Source organism: Leptodactylus fuscus, chromosome 11 (genome assembly GCF_031893055.1).
Source record: "Leptodactylus fuscus isolate aLepFus1 chromosome 11, aLepFus1.hap2, whole genome shotgun sequence".
NCBI classification, from domain to species: Eukaryota; Metazoa; Chordata; class Amphibia; order Anura; family Leptodactylidae; genus Leptodactylus; species Leptodactylus fuscus.
In genome coordinates this window covers 38,910,005-38,933,650 of record NC_134275.1, presented here as the reverse complement: position 1 = coordinate 38,933,650, position 23,646 = coordinate 38,910,005, and the positions used below count along the sequence as shown (strand labels likewise).

Sequence of the window (23,646 nt, the reverse complement as noted above, 5' to 3'; positions counted from 1 at the left end):
AGACACACTGAGGGGCGCGGTGTTCTCTGGGATGTGTAGTCCCCGCCTCCTCAGCAGTGACGAATGACTATGAGAAAGCGAACTACAAATCCCGGGGGTCAATGTTTCTCTCAGCGTCTCTGTGACGCGCGGTGAATTCTGGAAGATGAAGTCTTCTCCTCGCTATCTGCTAATGCTAATCTAGAGAAGAAGACTACAACTCCCAAGAGCCTCCGCGGGGTCACGGTCCGTCTTCGCTAATGAGCTTTATCCAGGAGTTAGATAAAGCGCTTGTATATAGCCAGACGGAGGCAACATGTCCGCGGCTGTGAAGCGACGGTAATAAACGTCTGCTGCTTCGTGAGGAGGCGATTAGGAGTGAAATTAGTCCCGTAGAGGAGGGGGAAGCGGAAAGCCCCGATGCATTCTGGGACGTGTAGTCTGTACCGTATCAGTGACAGGCACATTGGCAGTCATTGAGACAATGCCAGGACTACATTTCCCGGCAGCCCTTGCGCCAGGATTCTGCCATTCTTTAGAGCAGCTTCGGAAAAAAATGCATAAAGTTTTTGCCCTTAGAAGGGTTTTATGTGGAAGTTTTTGATATATTTGGAGTCATTGACCTGCACCTAGTCCTTCATGTAATAACACAGGGCGGGTAATGGTGTCCTGTACAGGGTCAGGTACTTGTGCAAAATGGTGGGCACACAAATTCATTCAAAGTGGCCACCAGGGTTATCCATTGTATCAGAAGTCATAAAGCAGTATCAAAGGTCATGGACACGGAGCCAGCCACAGCGTCGCCACCGCCATTAGGCCAGTGGTTGCTAAGTAACAGGAAATGGCGTTTACCGCCCTGGTAAAGAGGAGCCGAGCAGAGCGATGTCAGGTTCTGTAAGAAAATATGCAGGAGAGCTTGTGTTTTATTTATTAAAATCTCCTTCTGGGCTTAGGAGTCCAGTGGGCGGTCCTAATAAGTAATTGGCAGCTTACTCTGCATGTGTGTGCATAGAGAGACCTGTCAATCACTGATTAGCACCGCCCACCAGACTCCTAAGCCCAGAAGGAGATTTTCATGAATAAAATGCAAGTTCTACTGAATATTTTCTTTAAAAAACTATATAATCAACCTACTTGGCACGTCCTGCTCTATAACATGGTACCGTCAGGTAGGACGGCATTGACAATGGCAGTGACTTCATTGGAGTCTGGGTCTGTGTTCAGTCTGAAGAATAAGGCCGACATAGGCCCTGTTGAGATATCGGAATAAGAGCTTGAGGTGGACGTCAGGCTCAGATTCCTCTTCATTTTCCACCCGTAGCAGAAAAAATGGGGAGTCTTGAGCCGCGGAATCCACAGTAAGATTGACGTCAATCTGTTCCAAAAACAATGGGAGGCAGAATCTGCCACAAAATCAGCGGCGTGTTAAGGGGACATACCATCCATCGTGCACAGATCAGAGGAGCTGGTGACACATCGGCCTGCAGGGCTTCTGGCTTGTGGACAGGATAAGAGATGGGGATGGCCGTCTGCTCCATGGGAATGGGAGCCCCAAGTCCTTCCATCTATCACACATGCACACTACTGCTCCATAGGGCATAGTTACCAATAGAAATCAGACGCTTTTCCATTGGCGGCAAAATTTATGGTTGCGCGGCCTATTTATGATGAGCATGTGCCAAAGCGGGCGAGGATGGGAAGGGTGTCTCTATATGACATGTATGAAACAGAAATGAACAAATGTGGCGCTGATTTCCTTGTGCAAAGTAAACCAAGTTTAAAATAATGTAAACTTAGGAAGTTTCGACAATTTACATGGCCATGTGTGACCACCACTCAATTTTTGTGAGGAGATTAGACACTTATCCCCTATTCTGTTGATTGGGAATAACTTTCATTCATGATACATCCCCTTTAAGACCTTGTAAAGTGTTCCTGGCCTTATAGGAGTACATTAAAGCAAACTCTCAGCATCCTGGACCACAGGAAAACCTGCGCAAATGCGCATAATATACGTTGGGTATGAAACTGGCCTATACCATACATTTTCTTAGGATAATAGTGCTCTTGCTCACTGCACCACTCTACCTACAGCTCACTACTTGATCTGAGCACCACCAATAATTTCTCGTTGCATGGCGGCCTTCATACAATACGTCACACTGTGTTCATGCCCACTAAGATGGTATTACTGCATTTGTGTGACTTAACATCTACATTTCTAGTTGTGATGCTTTGCCCTTTACAGTGGACAATCCCTTTAAGGATGTCATTGCAGAGCAGTACTTGCTATATTCATGTTATGCTCTACTTGGCATACCAGTGTTAATGCTATTTCTGTAAATGGGACCGCTGGCATCACCAGCCAAGACGATATCACATTCCCATGGCCCTTTACACGTCAGCTGCCGGGTTATTGCCAAATCATTGTTCCCACACGTAATGACAGATTATCAGCAGTATCACCGACAGCCGCAGCGTTCACCTTTTATCTCACCAGTGCCTTACTAGTCTCTTATCATTTCTGATTTGAACATATCTACCAGGAGCAGCCTTTGCCGTAGGAGTTGTCATGTTCCCATTTTGTATTATAAAACTGGACCATTTTCTAACTAGTAATTGCAGCTGTAGCCCCCTTTAGTCACAACACGTCTCCACTTACATTAGTGACCAAATTGCAGGTTAACATGGTGATCCAGATCACTGTATAGCCCTAGCCTATTTGGTTAAAGAGTATATACCATAGAGGCCACTATGGAAGGACACCACCTGCTTAAAGGGGAGTCTGTCAGCAGAATTACACACAGAGAAGATCTAAAGAGATTTATTGTGATACACAAATTGGCATGGAAGAGAGCTTACCTATCTTGCCAAGTGCTCCGGGGAAGGGGATATTGGGGGGAAGGGTCTTACCTATCCTGCCAAGTGCTCCGGGGAAGGGGATATAGGGGGGGGGGATGGGTCTTACCTATCCTGCCAAGTGCTCCAGATATTACTTTTCCCACCCCTTGTACTGGCTGGGAACACAAGCCTTTGCAACCATCACTAGCACCATCAGTGACATCTCCTATACATGGGCATGCTCCCTGCAGGCTCTTCTGATGTACATATGATGGCCGCAGTGCACATACACCCCCACAACAAGGGGTACACCGCCCAGGCACCAGCACAGACCAGCAGGATTGTGCAGTTCACACCAATGATGAGTTAGAAGGCTGTTAGTAGAGCACTGCAGTTGTACTGTGGCCCTTGAGCCTTAGGGGACCAGAAGGTGTGTCAGAAGCCCAGTGCTATAAATGAGCTATATCTGGGGGCTTGGTACAGCGTTATATCTGGGGGCTTGGTGCAGAGTTTGCACTGGGGTCCTGGGTCTTTAGGTTATACTGCATAAGGTTATATTCACATGGGGCACATTTACTGCATCATTTATGCAAGTGAAAATACATTCCATATATCTGAATTGTTCGGGGGTCTTCTTGTGAAGCATATGTATGGATTCAGAGGATGGGACAGTCATAAATGTATGCAACAAATCTGCCACGTTAATAATCCCTAAAGCCCCCCCATCTCTCCACATGTACATCACACTGGCTAAATGTTGCTTTCCTCCCTTCATCCATGGAGCGTGTATGACCACTTGTCAGATATTCTAGATTTTCCAAGTACTAGTCAGCAAATAGATAGTGAGATAGAAATCTTCCTCCTAGTATTAGCAAAAACCAAAATGACTGGTCACCCTGTCAAATCCAATGTAAATGCACCACCCACCAGAATTCTTACCAGTCTGATCATCTGAGCACAGCTAATGCCACAGGCGTCTCCTGGGCACTTCACAAATTTTTGCAACCTGCCTCTGCCACTAGAGAGAACTTAAAGAGTAAAAAAAAAAAAAAAAAAAAGCTTTAAAAATATACAATAAAAATATGAAATAAATAAAAGTTCTAAATCACCTCCTGTCCCTAGAATATATATATATATAAAAGTAGAAGATCATATGTCATAAACCACCGTTTTTTTTTTCAATAAAAGGTGATCTAAGCAATAGACATTCCCCAAAATGGTAAACTAAAAAGTACTTCTGGCCCCGCAAAAAAAAAACACTCTATGCGTCCCCGTACAGCTGCAGGGTCACCTGTCAATGTGGCCTTGCAGCTGTTGCAAAACTACAACTCCCATACATTAAATATTTTACCAGTTTTTGCTTTAAAATTTTTTTTTCCCTATTTTCCTCCTCTAAAACCTAGGTGCGTCTTATAGTCCAGTGCGTCTTATAGTCCGAAAAATACGGTACCTGCCTGATAACGAGCTGTGCACCTGTGTCCAACACATGACCAGGGACCATAAACCACTTGACCAGGGACCATAAAGCACATGACCATGTTATGTCAGAGTTTTGTTTTCCATTAGAAGTAAGCAGTGTGGTCATGTATACACATTGCACTCTGAGTACTGCCTCAGACAGAATGGCCGGCTCTAGCAGCTAAATAGATAGCAACACAAGTATCTATAAAGAAAACAGGGGACCTTTGTCCTTGCGATACCCCACATTACCTGTCCTAAAAATATGGGCTAAGCTGTGGTTCTGGGATCATACCTTCAAGTTTCTAACTTTGTTAAAAGGTAACCAGTCAGGAGATTCATGGACGACCAAACCACCAACAGACTGAGCCATGTTCTCCTGTGACATAGAGCGGACATTGTTTACAAGCAGGCCAGAGAATTGTCCACTAGGGGGCATCATCTAGTCTGGCTTTATTGACTCTTGCCTATACAGAAATAGGGAGAGACCTGTTAACCCAGCATAGCAGGGTGTAAAGAAGTCAGAGAGGACCACTGCTCTAAAGCAAATTTTGATGACCTGTCCGAAGGGGAGGCCATTGATATCGGATCGGTGGGGGTTTGAAGAAACTGCAGTTTCTTCATTGAACAGCAGGCATAGCGCTGTACACTGTATAGTTGCTGAGCTTGGTATTGGGCTTCAGGCCCATTCACTTAAAGAACTTTACATGCCAGTATATGCCAAGGTGCAAGAGATATTGGTGCAGTTCACTTCGGAAGAAATAACCCTTCACTGTCAGAAGGACGTTCCTCACAGCACTATGATGATGATGATGATGATGATGAGCTGTAAGGCTTGCCTCTTCTGACAGTGGAGAGATATCATACGGAAACCAAGGCACATACTGGCAAAGCAGACAGCACGCTGAATTCAGCTTTCTAGTGGTGTATACAGTAATACCAATGACCTGTGAGGACATGAAAGGTCCTGTAAGTGGAAAGGAGATAAAAACGGGACCCAATGAATGAACAAAACCGGCCTCTGAAATAGAACTCAAATACTGCTATGAAACTGCAGCAAAATAAATAAAGGCGTAGCTTTTTCACAATGTGGGGCCTTTGCCTAAAAACCAAACCCATCAGGATGTGGTGTCTGCGATAAGGATCGGAGGAATCCTCTGGTCAGAGGTACAACATGAAACGCCTTAGCCCTAAGGCAAAAATTTTTGCTTATAGTCCTGGTCTCCTTATTGACCCGAGGCTTCTAGGCCCGGACGTGACTGCACCCACTCAATTCATGCCCCTGTATCACACAGGCTCCCTTATAAGGGGGTCGGGATCAAAATGTCCCCTACATTAGCAAAAAAACAAAACACACCACAAACACACCACAACTTTGTGCGAGCGCCCATGCAAGAAAGAAGACATGGAAACGTTTAATAATGACAGTTTAATGATTTTTTTTGTTTTTTATGCAAACTTTACAAGACCCTCCTGTAGTTAAACAATTACAATTCCAGTGATGGAATGTTAGTATTCTAAAATACCCCAAAAAAGTGCATGCTGCGTCTCTAAACTTAAGTATATTGCAGTAAAAGACCAACTTTCAAAAATAAACACAGTACTTGTAATAAGAATATATATATATTATGTATAAAACACAAACCACTGGTAGATTTAAAGCAGGGATCTGTTCAGACTCATAAGAAATAATACAAAAAGGCAAAGAGAGACACACACACAAGAGACGGAGCCGGAGCCGCCATTTCAACAGAACTGAAACGCTGGTTTTAGCTTCGGCTCTTTAAATCGTTGCAATGTTCACTGCTATTTGGTATCCAGCAGTAAAAAGGAAACAAGGAATTGGGGAGGGGGCAACAAAGCGCTAAAAGGGACAGACATTCTGAACAAATCCCTGGGGAGAGAGCGAAAAAATATTCACAGTTTGGAAATGTCGACAATAAAATAATAGTTAAAAAAAACAAACGTGTACAGAAACGTTGTTCCGAAATCAGTAGGTTGTGTAGAAGTGTGAATGAAGCTTTACGACTCGGCTCATCTTACGGATCAGAGACCAAAATCGCAGCGCAAGGTCTCAAACAGAGAAAAAGACGGCGCTCATGTAAAGGAACGGAAACCGGATTCTTGCTTTTTAGACCGCGAAAACCGCAAATTGTTGAGAGCCGAGAGTCACCTGGTTGCAAAGACGCAGTGTAAGTACAGCATAAGATAATAAAGCTTGTGTGCTGGTCCAGGCCATGACACTTACCACACCCGCTCACTGCTCCTTGTAAGGTTTACAGTACTACGGTACTACTACATGGTCCCTTAAAGAATACCGCTCTCCTCTCCAGACAGGTCAGATTTATCAGGATTTACTAAAACCTCCTGCCATCCATCTATTATTCCTCCTGGAAAAACCGGTCCTATTTTCTCTGCAGACCCTATCGCCACTGACTTTGACAAAAGGAACAGTCATAACCAGTTGTCAAATCGTTTGTACATTTCCAGGAGGAATAATAGAGGAACAACAAAGCCCAATGCTATAGCATTTACTAAAACATCAAAGACAAGTGAGCGGCCCTCTATCATCTGCAAATACAAATCCTGGAGTCGTCCTTTATCATCAAGTTGTTAGAACTTTGATTTGGCCAATACATATGTATTTGGTAACTGTAGCGCCCCCAAAAGTTGTATCGACTGCTGCTGTCTTTATCACTCAGCTTTTCCCCTGGCCTGCTAGGTATGTGGGACTAAGAAGTAAGTGGTGAGCTAGGGGGAGCTGTAATACTTCACATGTTTTTAAGGGTTTATTCAGACGGTATGGTTGGGGGTGCAGTTGGCTGCAAAATTATATGGGTTAATTCATTATATGGGTCCCACCCATCTGAATACTCCCTTGAACCCAGCTTTCCCAGAATCATGCAAGTAAACAGCTGGGCAGAAGACGTCTCCAGGACACATAGTCAGTGAGGAGTGGGGGGCCTCATACATAACCTCCTCCAGCAGTGTGGTCTGATCACTGGGGAGCTGGAGAAATGTGGAATACATTCTGCAAAGCTACATTCACCTTAAGACAAACCAACAGCAGAGTAAAAAGAGGAAAGCAGACGTGTGTAAGGAGGACACTTCCGGCTGTGTAACAGCAAAGTCTCCATGTGACAGCACTACCTGCAGGCTACTAGAACATGGCTCCTGCACAATCCAGCGCTTCAGAAAGAGAAAGGTAAGGGTATTCACAGTTCAGTTGTAGCTACAATAACATCCAGATCATCGACCTCTCCTAGGCCAGCGAGTGTGGAGAACCAAACCAGTGAAAGACATGATATACCTTACAATGAGGCTCCAATCTGATTGTATGGTTATTGGTCTAATGTATACCATGGTGTATCATCTTAAGCCAATTCCTATCTTTAGAGCGTTCACTGCTCAGTTCTTGTGATAGAGCACCAAATCCCCACAAACATAAAATGAAATACACTAGCTTGCATCCACCACTTGAGGGAGCTCATGGAGTGATTGTTTATGGAAGAAGCTCCCTCTAGTGGTGGCAGCAGGTAACCAGCATGTCATGTTCTAAAACTATACAGAGGATTTAGAGCTCTGCATCAGGAAAACTGAGCTTGGGCCCCCCTAAAGATATATTAAGAAATTGTTCAGTGCAGAGTTTTGGACTTCAGACCATGAAGATTGACTTGCTTGTGCATTGTATAAGCAAATCCACGATTATGTCAGACCTGCAAGGTGCTTACTTCCCGCCCAATGATTCCTGCTCAATACAAGGAATGGAGGGGGAAAAGAGAATAATGTCAGCTCTGACAAAAGGATTGCTTGCTTTGTCACCACCATGATCACCATGCAGACAGGGCGCTGCTGAATAGATTTACTGGAGCCATTTAGTTTCCGTATAGCAACTCTTTCTAGAACAGTAATCTCCAAACTATTACCCTTCAAGCTCGTGTGGTACTACAACTCCCAGCATGTCCTGACAGCCTACATAGAGCCACAAGTTAGGAGATCACAACTCTACACCATCTTATATACAACATGCACTTTAAAGAGGGGTGTCCAGGACTAGGATCCTGAGCTCCACTTCCTCTTCTCAGGCCCGTGGTCATACATCCGTGGTCACATAATCATTCATATAAATAGGGATGAGCTGCAATACCAAGCACAGACACTATACAATGAACGGCACTGTGCTTGGTAAGTAGTGAAGAGGCTGCAGCAGTCAAAATCATAGTCCGGGACAGCCCCATCCACTATCAAAGGTTGTGTCGTCACTGCCCCACCCCCAACTTCTTACCTAGCACCCTAAGTGCTGCATGGTGACACTGCAGGGCCACATGAAGACTCACATTCCAGGATCCATCAATAACCACTTCACATGTAGAGAACACACCAAGATCACACACGTAACCCTTTTAAGGGGGGTATTATGGCACATTCACATATTGACAGAACTCCTACATATCAAATTCATTGCATCCGAGGAGATTTAAAGCTGAACAGAGGATTTCAGATGGCAACCTCAAACACAAAATAAATATATACAGTACAAACTTAGCTAAAAGAATCTACTAGTGCCCACCCTGACAAAACATGGCTGCCAGTTTCCTATGGGATCAGCAGTAGTCATGGCACTGCTGACAAGTTACAAACCAAAACACTTGGGTCACCCTCCTGCATGGGCCAGAGGTAAACTAGCTGATCTTCAAGGACACATCCAGAAGCAAGGGACCTAAGCAATGGGTTTTTTCACACTGTCACAACCCTAATATCCGGCATCACCGCAAGGCATTCCAGCTGTTTTAACACTACAACTCCCAGCATGCTCTGGTCACTTTTGTGGGAGTTCTAAGAACACCCAAGCGAGTGTGCATTCTTAGGGCTTGTTCACACGGGGCCAGAAGGGTGGAATTTGGACACAGAATCCGCCTCCATACAATAGTGGTCTATGTAGACCTATGTAGTCTATGGAAAAAAGAAGTGACATGACCTTTCTTGAGGCGGATTCCGCATCAGGAAGTCAATACAAATGAATGGGAGGCGGAAACGGCGTCGCGGTCTTTTGCCAAAAATCGCGTCAAGGATTCTGGCGTGTTTTTTGGCAAAAAACCGCAGTTTTTTTAAGGTCCCTTCACTGTACGAGAGGGAAAAGCCGCCTGCCGTTTTTTGAGGTGGTTTTTACCAAAAACCGCTCCGAAAATCGCCTCAGTGTCCAAAAATCGCTTCCTAATTCCTGAAGTGTTTTTTTTCCGGACCAAATTAAGCCTTAGAAATATAGATTCACAACAGATGGAGTGTCGAAAAGGTTGTAGATTCCTGCCCTATGCAGTAGCCATAGCAACATATTCAATACAAACATGATAGTTTACCTTTAGCCAAAGAAATCCTTTATGGATTGGTGACATTTAGAAAGTCATTCTACTTTTCCCCCCCAGTAACTGTGCCACGTTTGTCAATAGAATGTGTCTGGTATTGCAGCTAAGCCCTGTCCACGCCAATGAGGATGAATACCAGATATAGCCACTGAACAAGCGGGCTGCTGTTTCTTGGTAAAACCTACAGAAAACCTTTACAAAATTAAGTTAAAACCGTATTAAAATTCAACTTTTTCTCTAAAGCCAAGAGAGTTCACTTTCTTCAGGTTGTAGCTGTCTAACTACAGAAAGGCAAGCTCAAGATGAAAAAGTCTTCAAGTTTTCCAAAGGGATCAATAGTTACATTTTCAACTTTGGCCAAGACACGTTATCCCGCGATGCCTCGGAAGACAAGACCTCATCATAGGAACGTGATGACCTGCACCCCACCCCACCCCAGTATTTGCTATATAGCCCTACTGTAAAAAAAATAATGAAAATGAAAAGAAAGTATTGAGCGACACTTTCAGTGCAAGTCAAAGCGCAAACTAAAAATTCTTGCAGACCAAGTCAAGGTTATGAAAAGGCAAGGCTCCGTTTGTAGTAAGAAACACTTGTGTTAGAAAAAGAGCTTATCCTCTAGGCCGTAATCTACAGATATTGGCTTCAGGCTGCGACTCGGTGGCTAGGTGTTCTTCGGTGTTGGAGGAAGAACAGAGAGGAAGGCAAGTGATACAGGAAGACCCTCTCTGGTACAAAGCATCCATGTGCGGCTCCTGTGTTTAGGATGGGCACTACAAAACGAGGTAGATAAAAACAAAAAGAATACAATAAAAGCAAAATATAGATGAAGAGGATACATTCTACCAAGCTGTGTTCATTCACGCAGAATATCACATTGTACAAGCCTGTACAAAACTAACGGAGAGCGCTATCCCACAGGATGCCGGGACCCACTGTCCGAACCTTCAAGAAAATTTTTTCATTGCACAAATTTCATATTTTTTGGGGAAAAAAACATAACAAAACTGAAGTTTAGGATTTAAAACGGGTATAAGCGTCGCACCAATACCCATTTACCTTACAGTTATTGCTCAAAGATTGGTTCACAGCAGTCACACTTTACTGTAAGCTTCAGCTATAAAGAGCATCACAGTCAGCGCTTGTGCAACGGGATTAGAAAATAGGGGTTTGATTTTCTTTCCCCCAGAGATAGAGACACTGTTGTTAGTAGTCTGCTATGGTAGTTCTAAGTGAACTAGACATAAGATAATGTCATGCAATAATATGGCGGCCAACTGTGAATGTGGTCACTCTGCAGCCCGCTGGGTGCAGCTGCTCAAGAGTCACTGGATTTCTGTGTAACTACATTCACTTACTTTAGGTGTGACTGGTAGCAAAACCAGGATGAGGTTAGTGTAGTAAATATCACCCTGACCCCCTCTTTACTCCTTTGCTGCACTCATTGGCCAGACCCTGGTGTACACATGGTGCATCTAGCTTGCTACCCATGTGGGTGTTGAGAGTTTGAGCTCCTGTGTGTGCACCAGAATGGTGATCAGTGCACCAGAGGGGAGCACGTGACTCCACAATAAAGGGGAGTGCAAGTTATTCAGTAAAATCACACTTTGCAGGTTCATTTTCAAACAGAGGGGGACAATTTGTTTTTTTTACTGCAGCGCTTCTTTAACGTCACACCCAAAATTCACTGTGTTGACCAAAACCATACTAGACACAGGCCAGACAGTGTAACGCTTCTCACAGGGAGGGAGGGAGAGACAGGCGCTCTTAAAGCCTACATTACACCTTTAAAGGGATAGTCTGTGATGGCTTTGGACCAGAACCTCCCCTCTATTAACCTGGCAGTTTCGGCTTTGGAAAATTCATTGAGATCCAAAGTAGTTTAGTACTGCTATTATGAAGAAGGGTATTTTTCTGGATTCACAAGGCCCATCTTCCCCGACCTTTTTGCTTCTAAGCTAGGTCTATAGACTATCGGCAACACTGTCAAACCTCATTCACATTAAGCCCTCATTAAAATAATAAAAATTGTAAAAGGAGGGGGGAAAAAAAGTTATTCAGTATAAAAATGTATCTACAACAAGCTCTACTTAAAATTCCTTCGGTCTACACGCTGCGGTCTAAGTACAGCAAATGGGTAAAATGGCATGGTATCAAATTCATAGATGGCAGAATGTACAATATCCCCCAAGGCACAGCAAGAGTCTGCAGGCAAAGCAGAAGCAGCAGTTGTGCGAAAGACAGAAGCTAGAAGGCCTCTATGTTATAAGAAGGTACCGGGGGAGAGGGGGAGGTTTAAATGCATGCAGGTGAAGCCATAGAGACATTGCACTCCATAGCAAAGCCAAGAAACCCTGCTCTGAAGCCAGTAAAGCTCGTTGCTGCCAGTGTACGGCAGAATTTGTACCACTGCCTGGGTAGAAAGCATCCAAAAGAAACTTTTTGCACGACAGCATATCGATTCACATTATTCTAGAGCTGGTGTAGGGAGCTTCTGCTTTAGGATATTCTGAAATGGAATAACTGGATACAACTAAAACAATGAGAAGAAAAATTTTCCAGGGGTGTTTGATCAGCCTACAAAACTGACATGGGGGCAGGCAAAGAAGCCACAAGAGGATTTTGTAGTAGAAAGGAGACATTGTTGTGCTGTGTAACCCTGTACAAAAGCTTGGGAGAGGTGATGGCAGAATATAAGCCATGTGAAATATTCCCCACACCTCTCACTCAGTACTTCGCTTGACTGCAGTTTCTTTTGAAGGCTGGGACACATTCATTCACCTGTATGGCACCAGGAGTTCCCTCAAAAAAATTCACTATTTGTTTTCTCCAAGGTAAAAAGTAAAAAGTGAAATCACATTGCAGGATGACTATGTGTAGCAACTAGGGTACGTTCAAACCCAATTCACACAACACAGCACGGAGGAAAAAAAAATCCTCAATAATCGGGGGGGGAAGGAATTAACAGCACACCCTTTGTATCACAACCAAAGAGGTAAAACAACCAAAGGAACGGCGAGAGGGTGTCTGATGTAGTCTGTACAGGAAGGCAGGGAAATCCCAGAGAAAAGTCTAGAGTCATTTAAAGGGATCATTTGGGGGAGGAAGGGATTGTAGCAGCTTTCGGAGCTGTAGCGGAGGGAAACGCTTGCATTCCAATTCCAGGCTGGTATGCTGCAAGGTGCTGTGTAGGAAGGCCTGGCGTCTGATTAGACCACTGTACAGGGTAGGCGCTGCTGCCCATTGCATTGAGCTGGCAGGCATGTGGTATTGGGTATGATGGAATGCCTCCAGATGCAAAGTTTGGGAGTACAAGTGACTGAGTGATAGCAGCTGGAACAGACCCGTGAATCTGAGACAGAGCGGGGACCCAGGTGGATGGGAAGTTGGATGTGACCGCAGAAGCCTAAAAGTGAAATGAACAAAATGCAAAAAATTAACTAGTAAGAAACAAAAATTCACTACAAAATCATTTCTAAATAATACATCATATAAAATACAAAGGGAGAATTCTATAATCGGCAGAAAACAGGCCTTGTAACTTACCAGGAAAAATTAAAACGACAAAACAAAAACAAAAATATTAAAACAAAATCAGGCAGCAGTGACCAATCACCTTTAGGATATGCCAGCCCAGACTCAGCACTACAGCCCCTTCAGTTTTCCATGGACAGTGAATGCAGTTGGGCTGCAGCCTAGGACCCAGCAGCTCAAACAGTTCTCCTTGGCCCCTAGGGCCGGAAGTGGTGGTGGCACATCATGGCAGCTTCTATGCATGTGTACACACCGTTCATGGAGCGTGTTTGGGAAGGCAGGGACAGTAATAAACAGTCCCTGCCTTCCCTGTGGGAGGGTCCGGCTCTATTACCAGCCAACAACCTGCTCCTACAATTGTGGACCGCTTGAACACATATAGTCAACAGGTGATCTGGGAGTGGTTAAGGAACACGCATTGGGTCAAATTCTTACCTCATGAACTCGACTCCAGCCATCTGTCTCTGGGCGGTTCTGGTTCAGTTTGATCTGATTTAGGCTGGGTTTTTGATGCAAGCTGCCTGCGTTTTCCTTTGCCCAGTCATCCACCAGCTTATGCAGATCATCGGTGAACAGGCTCTTCTTCTCGGAGACTGACTGCTGGCAAGCATCTGAGTTACTCTCACTGCATTGCTGATCTGAACAATGTACACAAAAACACCATGTTAGAAGGTTGAACACCTGTTGTTGGAGACAATCTGGACATCCCATACACATTAGATGGTAGGTTGGTCCTGCTGAGACTGGAGGGTCAGTCCGATTTTTATCTGCTGTACAATGTACAGTGCGGAGCTTGGTTTTCAGTGAAGAGACCGCAACACCTGAACAGTGCAGTCTCTTCAAACAGCAATACATCGATGGTCCCAGGCGTTACATCTCCCTGCTGTTTTTTGAACAATCATCTACCCTAAGGATAGGTTATCAATGCCTAAGCCCAGAAAACCCCTGCTGTACTGTTAGCCATATTGTACCAAGTGGCTATTAGATAAGTCTACTGTAAATAAATGCTCATATAAAAGCTTCCTGCCAATAGTTCAGGTATCCCCAGTATGAATGACAATTTACCTGAATGTCCAATTCCATTATCCATGTGGGACAGAGACTGTGGTCTGCTGCGCTGCTTACTTTTCAGGGACCTGGGGCGACGTGGGGACATTGGTTGGGAACAATTGTCAGAGTTCTGTGCTTTGTTTTCTCGCAAAGCGCGCAAGCGTGCATATACTTCTTGTAGTTCTCTGTTCTGCTGAGCCTGTAAGCTCACCACCTCCTGAATGTGCCTGTATAAGGAATAAATAGATGCATCTGTTTTAGGTGTTATTTAAATGTAGAGCACTAAAGAAAGTTGCACTAAATTTCAGACCTTTCTCATATTGTGATGCCCCTCCTAGTAATACCTGTTGCATGTGAGGTCTGTGTGTCCAAGATGCTGCCTTTACTAAGCCTCATATATCAGTAGAGCTTTATACCTGGACTGACTTTCACTATGGCAGAAATCTCTGCTCGCTTGTGCTGACAAATGCTGAAGCTGAAGAGAACATGATCCCCCTTTCCATGAAGTCCCACCTTTCTGTGTACCCTGATATACCACCTATGCCATTCCCTCCCTCCTACTGTGCTTTCCTTCATATCTACAGCATGTGTGATCAGTCTACCTTGATGACTTGGGTGCATTCTCCCCTTTTCATACTATGAATTACAGAATACATTTTATATTAGTAAAAATTGTATAATATCATCTTAGTCTCTACCAAGCTTTTAATTTTAGTACAAAGATCTCAGGTTTTATTGTAAAGAACACATCAAATACACTAACTTTTCCCGAAGTTTCTGCAGTTCCACCTTTAAATCCTCATCCTCTAACTCGGATTCATCATCACTGCTCATAGGAGAAGACGGCGAGTAGAGAAGGGAGTTCTGCTTTTGGGTGAAGGCCTTTTCTCCCAGACAGTTCTGCACAGGCTCCCGGGCTTTGAAATCTTGGGCCTTACCAGGGGTTGCAGACATTTCAGAGTCACTACTAGGCTGCTTTGTGAAGCTGTTTTGTTTCTGGACCTGCTTCATCCACATTACTGAATTGGATGGGGCACTGCTACCCGTGGCAGAGGTTTCCTCCAGCTCCCGGTCAGGGGTAAGAGAAGATGCATCGGTCTCACAAGCTGTGCTGGCAGACTGCGGAGTTTCCTCAGCTCTAGTGGCGGCAGACTCCGTCTCTTCTGCAGAAAAGGTTTTATCTGACTGCAGGGATGTAGGAGGAATACTGGGAGATTCAGCTGTAACGGATTGCTCTTGTTGTGGAACTGTGACAACCTGCAGATGAAAATTACTACATATTTATCATGTGCCTTAATCCTTTTCCTACTATTCTCTATCTAAAAATTTATTAAGGTCCCCTCAAATGTGGTGCAAATTAACTTCATAGGGGGTTAAAATCGCTTAGGCTGAGGCCACACTTTTTTGTTGCAGATTTTGATGCAGTTTTTGAGGCAGAGCCAAGAGTGGCTACAAAAGTAATGAGAGATATAAAGGAATTGCTTATGTTTCTACTTTGTGCCAAATATACTCCAAAGTTTGGCAGCACAATCTGCAACAAAAAAAGTGCAGCTTTTCTGCAATGCATAGTCTCAGGCTTAAAGAGGTTTTCTTAGAATTAAATATTGATGATCTAGATCATTAATATCTGGTCGATGGGGGTCCGATACCAGAGCTGATCAAGTGCCAGGAAGATTTTAACCTATAAAATCCCTTTAAATTTAACAGGCCATACCTGAAAACGTCCACGTTTAAAGGCACTGGTTCCGGTTGAGGTTCCTTCAGACAAAGCACATTCAGCCAGTGCTTCTACTACCCTTTGAGTAGCGTCGGGGACTTCTCGTCTCACGCCGTCATCATCAGCTAAAAGAAGTATTAAAAAAAAAAACAGAGCGCAAAGCTCAGGTGTTTCTGCAAAATGTACAAAATGTGAAGGCCTGATTTCCTACTACCAAAGTGAAGGAGGGGGCAAAGGAATACAACAGTACGTGCGGGCTCCAGCTAAAATACATATTGCCATGCTCAGGCAAAAACCAGTGGTTCACATGAAAGACATAAAGCAATGATAATCCGATGCTCTTACAACGTGTCAGTAAAGACACAGCTAGACAAACACAAAAAAGACAAATAAAAAAGGCAAAAAAGTGAAGGTGCAAGAAACGTGAGGGAACATTTCTGAGGATGAAAAAAACGAAATAAAAAATTAACTCACTAAAAAGAAAAATATATACGTACGGAAATAACCAAAAGGGATGTTCCTATGGTACGGGCCTAACTGTAAGCAACACTACCTTGACGGACTCTTGACCTCTTGAATAAGCTGTTGGAATGCCGCAATCTGCATGCCCAGCTTTTTAATTTGCGAGCCCACGGTTTCTTGCTAATAGGGTTTTTGAGACTAGGACAAGTAAAGCTTAGGCCAAAATATCCACCTCCTGTCTGTAGATGCGCGGCTCCAGAGCCCATAGAGCGTTTGGTGCAGGCATGAGAAGTACTTCCGGGATGCCAGGCGTCTTCAGAGCTTTCCTGGAGAGGATGAAATGATAGGAGAAAAAGAAGAAATCGATAATGTGAATAATACTAGAAACATCTGAGGAAAGCCTTTATAAAAAAAAAAATAATAATAAAATAAATTTGGTCCAGCCCAAGGAGAATAGTCCGCGCTAGTGTTGTTTTCCCAATGAGAAAGACAATGCACTTCCAACCATTGCTATAAATAAAGACCAGTTGTCCAAGGTTAGGTCCCTTAGAGAGCCTTGAACAATGATAAAGAATGTCTTTTGTTTCCCCCTCCTCTTATACAGTTACATTAACTTTATATAGAGTAATATTTTTTATATTTGCAAACAAATAAGGTCCCCAGTGATGGAACGACAATAACTCGCTTAAGGGGCCATTAACAGAGTGGAAAATAAAGTGGAATTGAAGTAAACTCCGATTCCCAACTCATTTTTCAGCCTCCACCGCTCTGCTTCAGCTTTTTGCCACTATATGGGCCTAATGAATTGGATGAGTTGTGCTGCGGATACCGTGGTAAGACCTGCTTCAATCTCTGCCTCCCATTGAAAACAGTGGGAGACAGAATCGGGGTGAAATTGAGGATAAACTTCCTTAGTAACATAGATAAGGCCTACCCAGCACTGTGATTATTAACTTTGCAGTGAGCCGGAAGTCTCAGTCTTTTACTTCTCCTTCTGACACTCTGACTCTCTTTCACATGATCGACTTTGCTCTACTCTCTGTGAAAGCCACTGACGTAGAGTGGAGGTGGTGACAGAGAATCGAAGCACTGACAGAAACAGGCCAAAAGCTACAAATCTGATTTGGAATCTAGTGGACCATCATTCATATAGGAATGAATACATATCCAGTACTGGGAATGAACTTCTCTCCCTGCATCACTCCCTTTAAAGAATATAGATGATAAATAAATGTAGAATTGCGTGGGTCACACTGACTACTAGAACAAGGATCCAGTGAAGGTCTATGGAGCTTATGATTGGTGTGGATGTGTAAATGTGGATGGGATTTCGCAACATGACTCCTTTACAAGATAACATGCAGCCCACCAGCAGCAACCACTAGAGGAAGTTCAGGGTGTACTGGATTATCAGAAAATTCTGTGTATAGAGTATAGCGCATGCTCCTAAGCTCCCTCTAGTGCTGGCTGCGTCTTATGGGCTTTCAAGGCTCTCTGCAGGAGGGAAATGGATTTATTATATGTAGAAAAGCTTCAGCAGGATCAGATCATGCAAGGATTTTCAGAGATAGAAATATAGGCATAAAAGAGACTAAAGAAAACTTGCACTTCCAGCAAATGAAATATCTCAGGTACATCCTGGAGACGAGAATTACTTACAGATGGCGTTAATTCACCAGGAACTGCAATGACCGCTTCAGCAGCTTTGACTGGCAGAGGATCAACAGGCTCTGTCTGCTCCGGAGTGGCCTGAATACTGGTGGGAGTTGCAATGGCTGCTTCAGGGGCAGGACAAGACAGGGTATCCTCAGCAGAAGATGAAAGGGGGGATTCTGTACTCTGGGTTTCTTTCTGGCTGTCGGCATAAGAGCTGGCAGAGCTGTCTTGATATAACAGGTTTCTCAACTTTTCATCAAGGGTTTTGATACAGTTATCAGAATATTCTATTTTGGGGGGCCCTTCATTGTCAGACTCCTGAACTGAAGTGGAATGCACAAGCGATACTTCAGAGACAGGAGTCTGTGGGTAGTAAGGAGCCTCTGCAGCACCGATACTGTCTGCTTTTGTGAGACTAAGAGACATAGCTGTGTTGTTCTGAGAAGACAAGGGAACAGAAGTGGGTTGTAGAGCGGACTCCGCTGTGTAAACGCCACCATTTGCCACTTGCACCTCCTGATCACCAGCACTGTGAGCAGCTAGATGCTGAGCTTCAGTCACACCACTTATATTGTTAATATAGACCTCAGGCTCTTTCTGAGTCTGAACTGCGACTGAGCTATTGTTATTTACAGTAGCCGACAGAATTTCATTACCAATTACTACATGACTGGTAACTAGCAGAGGCGCTGTTTCTTTGGAAGAAACCTGGCCATCTGAAGAAGTGGAGAGTATACTGTGCCCTGTCTGAAAGGAGCAGCTTTGCTTAGCACTAGAAAGATCATCAGGAAGACTTCGCCTTGCTTCATGATGCGGTCCTAGAGAGAGGGGAAAAAAATAAGACTACAGAGAAAATGTCTACTGAAAATGCACATAAGAAAGCTGTCAGGAAAGGGAGATAAGCAGCTGCCAGAAACATCCAACTGAACTTATTTCATGCAAAAACAAAAGATTTGAGATTTTAGAAATTGATATGGAATTTTTATGAAGACTGGTATTATTAACTTAGCTATAGTCTTCATAGCCTCATTCCCAGCAGAGGGTGCACCTAATATATGATGAGGCACAAAGGGCCTTACAAAAATTAGGAACCCCCTCTGCTGGGCCATGGAGGGCACCTGGTGGGAAATCTACACCAGCTCATAGCTAGCTTACATTCCCAGCATCATTTATTCCGGATTTCTGGTGTAAATATTAAACCTGACCGATGATCTCACCCCCTGCACATCCTCACATGACCCAAGTATGGCACACAAAAAAGAAAAAAAAAACAACCTCTTTTGTGCACAAAAATTGCAACTTTGTTTGCCAGTTTTTTACCTCACTATGTCCACATTTATCTAATGTGTATGACCAGATTTCCACAGACACAGAGTTACATGAATACATGAGTAGGTAGTTATTAAAGTGATGGGATATCTGTTTTCACAATCCTACACAACTATGTTGTGCAATGTATCAGCTTCCAGTCACAGGTTAAACTCACTTCACACTCGCAGTACAAGTTAGCAGGAGGTCACATTCACTGTCACGACAGCGGCCTTACGGGTAATAAGTGACACTGAGTGAATGACAAGCTGATGCAATGCTAGTCTATTTTCAGACAGCACAATAGGAAAGCTTCATCAGTCTAGGGTTCTGGGAAAAGAAGAGACAAGTTTCCTTTGCAGATTTTTCCTGCGTCACAAGCACATTCCCTTGAGTACTTCTGTCAGCACCGAGGAGGTTTGCGTCTTCCCCCTCTCCAAGGACAGTAAATCTTAGAGCATGAGTAGAGGGAAGATCCTGTAATGCGGGTAGATAGCGGATTAAGTGTCCCTTTGATGCTGCAAATTGTTAAGTTTCAAGGAAGACATGAACTAATGATCACTACAAATACACATTGCCTGTGAAAAACCATAATCCCCAGAATTAAGGGCTCGTTCACATCTGCGCCCGGTCTCCGTTCATACAGGTTTCCGTTTCCTGCACAAAACAGAGGAGGAGACTGGAAGCTGCAGGACTCTTTCAAAAAACGGTTTCGCGGTGGAGAGCATAAAACACTCACCGACGCTCACGGCCGGACCCAGTCTGACAGGTTTCTACACGCAGAAGACGGAAAACTGAAAATGGAGTCCGGGTGCTAGTGTGATGCCAGTGTAAGAAAAAGGTAAGAAGTCCGCAGAGTAGAAGCTCTCCCAGCCACCTATGTCTATACACTTGCATATGTCTACCACTGACTCACAGTAAACCGATGTGTTTTTTTGCATGATCTCTATCCAAAAGTATAGTCAGTAGAGATGAGTGAGTACTATTCAATCGAATACCTCCGCGCCATAGGTAATCGTGTAAGCGACTGAACACCAAGGGGTTAAGTCTGTCGAATATTCGATGAGTTTAACCCCTTGGTGTTCGGCTGCTTACACGAATATCTATGGCGCGGAGGTATTTGATCGAATAGTACTCACTCATCTCTAATAGTCAGCTACACTTTTTAGTACAGCTGATAAAGTTTATATACAGACCATAGATTTTAGTATCAAAACACTTGGCTAGTGATGTTTATGGATGTATAGATCCACTATGGATGTATACGTGCACTACTTCAAATACATATAGGACATGGGTCACAAATGTGAATTCAGACCATTCACAATAACTGAACTATGTAACTATTATTTCCAAACCTGTAGCTTGCTGAGGAACTCTGGTGACTGCAGTCTGGGTGACAAACGACTGGGCCTCAAGGTTTCTAATGGTCTGGTTGATGAAAAACCTCCATCGTCCTACAGGTGATGACTGTGGCACCGATTCCCCTATAAAAAAGTGAATACATTTTGAGAGGAGAAAATAAATAAATAAAAAGAAAACAGAAAAAAAAAAAACACAAAACCACACACATCATATTTGTACATGTGTTTATGTATCCTATCCTACTAATCCTTCCTATCCTATCCTATCCTCCTACTAAGGGTGCATGCACACTGAGTAACGCCGGGCGTGTATCACAGCCGTACACGCCGGCATTACGGCAGACTGCCGAACACTTCCCATTCACTTCAATGGGAGCGCTCGTAACAGCGGCGTTTACGAGCGCTCCCATTGAAGTGAATGGGAATTGTTCGGCAGCCCTGCTGTAACGCCGGCGTGTACGGCTCTCATACACGCCCGGCGTTACGTAGTGTGCATGCACCCTAATATTATAAATGTGAAAGTTTGGATATTTGTTAGTCAATCACACAAAAACGGCTAAACAGATTTGAATGAAAGTTGGCACATAGATAGATTGTAACCTCGATTAACACATAGGCTACTTCTTATCCCAGTAAATGACATGGCTTCACAACTCTTATGAATTTATATTCACATACTATATTACACTGCTCCTGCAGCAGCTTATCCCAGGTTCTGATAAAGCCTGGTCTATTATGTCTCTGTGTAAACAATCAGCTAACCCTCAGTCCATTCTGCATATTATCTGATCTACTCCAGGCAGCATGCTGACACACTGGATGGGAAAACACCTTTAATCCAAATTGGCAGTTTGCTACTTTTAAACATGGCAGGGAAAAAAAAATCTAATTTGTTGCAAAATTCTAAAACAACGACAGCTATGAAGGTAGCCAGAAGTCACAGAGCTCTTCTCAATCGGAGCTCAGGGGGGGGATCATCGGCGCCAACAACACACTCAGCTGCTGAGATGCCAGAACAATCACAGGCACATCGCGAGGGATAGGTTCAGCAACAGGCCAGCTTGGCAGCTGCTGAAACGCCCTAGCAGGTGGATCATCAACGCCAACAACACGCTCATTATACGGCGTCCCAGTGAGCTGCTGAGATGCCGGAACAATCACAGGCACAGCGTGAAGAACAAGTTCAGCAGCAGGACAGCTTAAGAGCTGCTGAAACGCTGGGAAGGCGGCCGCAATTTGCTAAATATAGGCGGATCATCGAGGTCAACAACACGCAAACGAAGTCGCAGGCAGAGGCTAGTTCATAATAAATTAATTTATTTAAAAGACGCAATATTTAGGACTCTTCAGGTCCATTTGGAATTTAAGAGAGAAAGGAGGTAGGATGAGCACACCCCCATTATTGTATAACAGCAGTCCTTAGTATTACTTTGAATGGGACTGAGTTGCAGCAAGGCCATGTGATCAGTGAATGTGCGGTCACTGGCCTGAAGAACAGGGTGCAACACTCCCGACTGCCACAGTGTCTTCAATCTCCTAAGTAACAGGAGTGTCTATTCTGCTTACATCTCAAGCACTCCAATGCCATTTGACTGTTACTGCTTTGTTTCTGCTTCCAGTAGGACACTTACCTGGAGCTGGTGCAGACGCCGGGGCTGCCACTTGCACATGCTCAGAAGATCCCATCTAGAACAGGAATTTCGAAATTCAATATTAAAGATAAAAAAGATATGTCCGGCTTCATTGAGTATCATTACATTAACTCACATGACTCGCTGACTTTGATGTGGTGGGTTCTGTTCTCTCTACCACTGGAACATTGCGCAGGATCTCCTGGGCTTGTGTTACTATCAGCTTCAGCTCCTCTACAAACTTCTCTTTTTCAGCTTCCAGTACAAAGTCATCTTCAACCTACAGATTTAAGAAAAAACACACTTCTCAGAATGACTTATGCTAAGGTGTAATAAGGCTAGACTATCTTACTTTTTCCACTGGGACCTCATTTAACTCAATTTCTCAAAATTTCTGTTGTGGACCTAGAACACCTATCGCAGAGAGATTACATTTTTGGTAATTATTTTCACACCCCCTTCTCCTTCAAACCACTGTATCTCTTTATTTTTCCTTTGACCTAGTCGTACGAGGACTGTGGGCTCCTTTGCAAGACCAGTTATATTTTTTTTTATGATGTAGCTTTAGTAGCTGACGCATTGCAGTGTATTATACCAGTGATTTTACATAGTAGTGTACTGTGAATTCTGAATTATCCTATTAGATAGTTCGATGCAGAAGGCGGTAACCCTGGCACATGCCACAGACGTGTTTTCTTCAGCAGTGCTCTAGGTGTGCTGAACGTCTGTGCAGAAAATCATGTACACCTGCAGATCTCCTCCACCTCAAATTTATGCTCAAAACCTATAGTTCAACCCTTTACCTCGCCAAACAACCCTATTTCACCACTCTCATCTCTTCTCTCTCTTGTAACCCTAAAAGGCTCTTTGAAACTTTCCATTCCTTACTCACTCCCAAGGTGCAGTGAAAGTGTGATCCTAGAGGGCGCTGTAGAGCGACCAAAAACAGGGTTGAAAAGGACCCTGACCACACCCATACCTGGGAAAGGGACTCCACTCCAGAGGGAGTGCACACAGCAGGAGAGTGCTGCAGGTGACCTGCAGGAGCAGGTGCACTGTGGACCAGTTGGAGACAGACAGGAGGTCTGTCCCAAGAAGACTGGAATTCAAAAGGGACTTAAGTTCAGCTCAGTGTGAGCCAGGCTGGTGAGAAGAATCCTTAGAATATTTTGCCCTCAATAGAGTAGTCAGGGTTCTAGAAGTGAGCTAGTGCCCTGAGTGTGGGCTAGGCTGTTTGTTATTTTCTGTTCCTGTTATAAGCTGAATAAAGCCACTTGTTTTGG

General features: G+C 43.9%; 1 protein-coding gene across 2 annotated transcripts in view; it reads right to left on the bottom strand.

Moving 5' to 3' along the window:
• Positions 1–11,257: 11,257 nt before the first annotated feature.
• Positions 11,258–23,646, bottom strand: part of WNK3 (WNK lysine deficient protein kinase 3) — a 69,876-nt gene continuing 57,487 nt past the window's right edge. The window contains exons 16-25 of one of the 2 annotated variants that reach the window (XM_075259488.1): positions 22,500–22,643; positions 22,364–22,418; positions 20,727–20,855; positions 18,064–18,878; positions 16,496–16,730; positions 15,940–16,067; positions 14,989–15,482; positions 14,241–14,452; positions 13,611–13,813; positions 11,258–13,047 (exon numbers count right to left, since the gene is read on the bottom strand). In XM_075259488.1, coding sequence (XP_075115589.1) covers positions 12,733–13,047; positions 13,611–13,813; positions 14,241–14,452; positions 14,989–15,482; positions 15,940–16,067; positions 16,496–16,730; positions 18,064–18,878; positions 20,727–20,855; positions 22,364–22,418; positions 22,500–22,643 — 2,730 coding nt within the window. In that variant the 3' untranslated portion in view covers positions 11,258–12,732. The remainder of the gene's footprint in view (positions 13,048–13,610; positions 13,814–14,240; positions 14,453–14,988; positions 15,483–15,939; positions 16,068–16,495; positions 16,731–18,063; positions 18,879–20,726; positions 20,856–22,363; positions 22,419–22,499; positions 22,644–23,646) is intronic. The other variant, XM_075259489.1, reaches the window with a different exon arrangement.